The sequence below is a fragment of the Sinocyclocheilus rhinocerous genome, unplaced genomic scaffold (genome assembly GCF_001515625.1).
Source record: "Sinocyclocheilus rhinocerous isolate Xijiao unplaced genomic scaffold, SAMN03320098_v1.1 scaffold1458, whole genome shotgun sequence".
NCBI classification, from domain to species: domain Eukaryota; kingdom Metazoa; phylum Chordata; class Actinopteri; order Cypriniformes; family Cyprinidae; genus Sinocyclocheilus; species Sinocyclocheilus rhinocerous.
In genome coordinates this window covers 213,790-217,208 of record NW_015633180.1, presented here as the reverse complement: position 1 = coordinate 217,208, position 3,419 = coordinate 213,790, and the positions used below count along the sequence as shown (strand labels likewise).

At 40.0% G+C, this 3,419-nt stretch overlaps 1 protein-coding gene across 3 annotated transcripts in view; it reads right to left on the bottom strand.

Annotated features, from left to right (window-relative positions):
- The window catches only part of wls (Wnt ligand secretion mediator), a 38,556-nt gene that overhangs the window by 32,919 nt on the left and 2,218 nt on the right, over nucleotides 1–3,419 (bottom strand). For all 3 annotated transcript variants that reach the window (XM_016556550.1, XM_016556552.1, XM_016556553.1), the window contains exon 2: nucleotides 1,278–1,553. In XM_016556550.1, the coding sequence (XP_016412036.1) occupies nucleotides 1,278–1,553 (276 nt within the window). The remainder of the gene's footprint in view (nucleotides 1–1,277; nucleotides 1,554–3,419) is intronic.

Here is a 3,419-nt window from a genome sequence, read left to right as displayed (position 1 = left end):
TTTATTAACATTAAATCGTCCTCCTCCCATTTTCACCTCAAAATTATGGGGAAGCTGTGCCTCCCCTGCCTCCCCCGACGAGCCGCCACTGCTCCCGGATAATCGAAAATGGGCAAAAAGGCGGGAGCTGGTTGCTGAAACCACGCCCACCTAGCTCGACGGTGGTGACAGCAGCGGCAATCCACTTGTCACTCAAGTGGCCACGCCCTTAATTATGCAGAACTTTAAGGCTTAATATAATTTAAACGGATGAGTTATAAAAAAATTCACCCCCTCACAGTTGTCATGAAGGGCAAAGTTAGCTATATAGACCAAAATTAGTTTTTGAACCAGATTTTTTTCTGCTGTAAAGTTGGGCATTTTAACATGGGGAGTCTATGGGACTGACTCCCTTTTGCAGCCAGCCTCTAGCGGCCAGTTGACGAATTACAGTTTAAGTCACTTCCGTGTTGGCTTCACCAGAGAGAGCGGGAGGTTGCCGCTTGGCACAAGCACGTGCTTCAGGGTGGGGTATATAACAAGATCATGGTAGCTTCTACACTAGCACTAGTTAATGTCGTAAGGAACCAAAAAACTCCTCCTACATTTCTCAAGACTTGAATAGCCAGCAAAGGTGCTCCTGCTGCTTGAAGGAGCAGACGTTCTGATCACTTTCCCAGACTGCTCTAACTTGAAAATGGCTCTTCATTAGTGGCCAGTGTTATCCGCTTAATTCCTGTCTTGGAGCCGTTCCCAAACCCCACCCTCCCACAGCCAGATGATTTTAAATGGCAACAGTACTATGCAGGTCCACATGGCCAGAACCCATCAGGTTTCATACAAAGACGCATTAACTTGACAAATCAAGAATCTTAAGATTCTTATCTTAATTCTGAAATGGCAATCAAACCAGATGGGAGAACTACATTCCTTTTTATTATCCTGCAATTGTCTGTGTTAAAGCTTTGAGTAGTTCCCCCTACCTGTGTGCTGCCTTAATCCTCATTGAGGTCCCTCAGGCTCCAACCACAACAGTGAGAGAACAGGCCATCCATCATTGTTAGTCCTCTCACAGCATGTGAGAAATCCAATCTACTTTTAAGTGAATAGAATGGGAAATTCCTCTGGGTGTTTATGTGTCCCCTCCTACACTTTCGACACAATAGCGATGTTCGTATAAGCTTATAAACCATAGAGTGATGTCATGTTTATGTTTTTTTGGGGGGCACAGGAGGTGCACATTATAACCTCAAACACACTAAAACAAACACATACAATCGCACATTTTTATTACTCACCAATCTGGTTTTGCATTTTGAAGGCAATGTCAAACTGAAGGATAACCAACATGAACTGGAACCAGGGACTCATCTCTCTGTTGGGCAGTGGAATGTGGACTGCAAACACAATGTTGTTGGCCTCGATTCTTTTGGCCATGGCCTCATCAAAGTCTCTGATCTTGCTGCACTGGTCAGGGCCCCATGGCATGAACCACTTGGAGCCCTTATGGTGAGTCTTCACGGTGTCCACACACTTGGTGGCCAGGTAGTGGACGGCAGTGGTGGGGCTTGGAGCTACAGAAAAATATTTGAATATCAGTTTAAGAATAGCTTGGGAATAAGGAATAATAATGTATTGATTCACATATTTTGCACATAACTACATTGGCAGGACATGAGCAAAATCTCTCATATTTATTTTTACAGGAATAGAAGATTTTTTCAATCACAGAGCATAAAAATTTTAATTAAAAATGTATTTTTATACATATTTTATAAATTAAATACAACTATATAAATTCTTACATAAATTGGAAACCGCTTGTTTTACAAATTGAAATTCATACTTAAAAAAAAAATAAAAAAAACTAAAAATGCAGCGAAAAGAGCAGTAAAAGATACCTTCCAGCAAGAATGCATTAAATTGATTAAAAGTGACCGTAAAGACTTTCAGATAGTTAAATAAATGGCATTCTTAGTCATTTTTTAATTCATTTAAATAATCTATAAAAACTATTTTCAATATTGATAATAATAATAATAATAATAATAAGCATATTAGAATGATTTCTGAAGGATCATGTAACACTGAAGACTGGAATAATGGCTGCAGAAAATTCAGCTTTGCCATCACCGGAAGAAATTACATTTTAACATACTTAAAAAAATAGAAAACAGTTATTTTAAATTGTAATAATATTTCACAATATAACTGTTGTACTGTATTTTGAAAGACAAATGTCAAGACAATGAATAGAAGACTCGCAAAGATTCTCTGATATACCCTTATTAAGAGGGGGTCATTAGCATGAGAAAGTATGAACAGGCTTCCTCCACCATTCAGAAGGCTGGTCCTGGTAATTTGTTATCCGAGTCAATAGAACCCTTCCTGGGTCATCGTGGACATCTAAAGCGTGCAAATGACCAGGAAGTGAGAGATAATGTGAACCAGTCAATAGCTTGAGGACACTATTTAGGTTTCGTCTCTATTTCAGGAGTGTTTATCAGTATTACATTCAATATAACTGAGTAACAGCACCATTAAAAATGTTAATAATATCTAAAAAGCTAATGGGTGAGCCTTTTAATTGCTCTGCTCACATTTTGCGTGGTAAAACCCTGTTCCTGTGAAATACACCAAGTAAACAAAATTAGCTGTACTAAACCTCTCGGAGTTCAATTATTCATTGACCCACAATCCTGGAACAAACCCTCTTGAAAATACCACCACAAAATAATAGTCGCCTTTCGGCCCAGTGACCTCATGCCGTGTTTAAGATGTCCAATAACAGGGGAAGCAGCGCGCCTTTCTACTCAATTACCCTGGTTGCCACCAGCCACCGAACAAACACAAAGGAATCCTGCTTCATTAAATCAATCACAGGCAAGAATAGCCAAAGCAGGCTAATTTATCACCATTCATCCCACATTCTGCAGGAGACCAAGAAATGATTCCCTTCCTATTGAAATGGCACAAAATAACACTGATGAGGTCGATGCATAGCTACTGAGGAAAGAGCTGGAAAAGCCTGTGGGCACAGGGGAGGGGTTGTCTGTTCAGATGTAAGATCAAAGAAAAGTTCTTGAGATGCACCTCGTTTAACCCTTTATTGGCTGATGAGAAGTAGACAGACTTTCATTTATGGGTGAACTATCCCTTTAAAGGGGTCATATGATGCGATTTCATTTTTTCCTTTCTCTTTGGAGTGTTACAAGCTCTTGGTGCATAAAGAAGATCTGTAAATTTGCAAAGACTAAAGTCTCAAATCCAAAGAGATATTCTTTATAAAAGTTAAGAGTCAGCCACACCCCCCTAAAACGGCTCGTTCGAACACGCCCCCACATATCTACCTCACTATGCGGGAAGATTTGCATAACGCCGCCCAAATGTTCAAGCAAAGAAAGGCGTAACTTTTATTCTCGCTGTAGTATTGTAGCCGC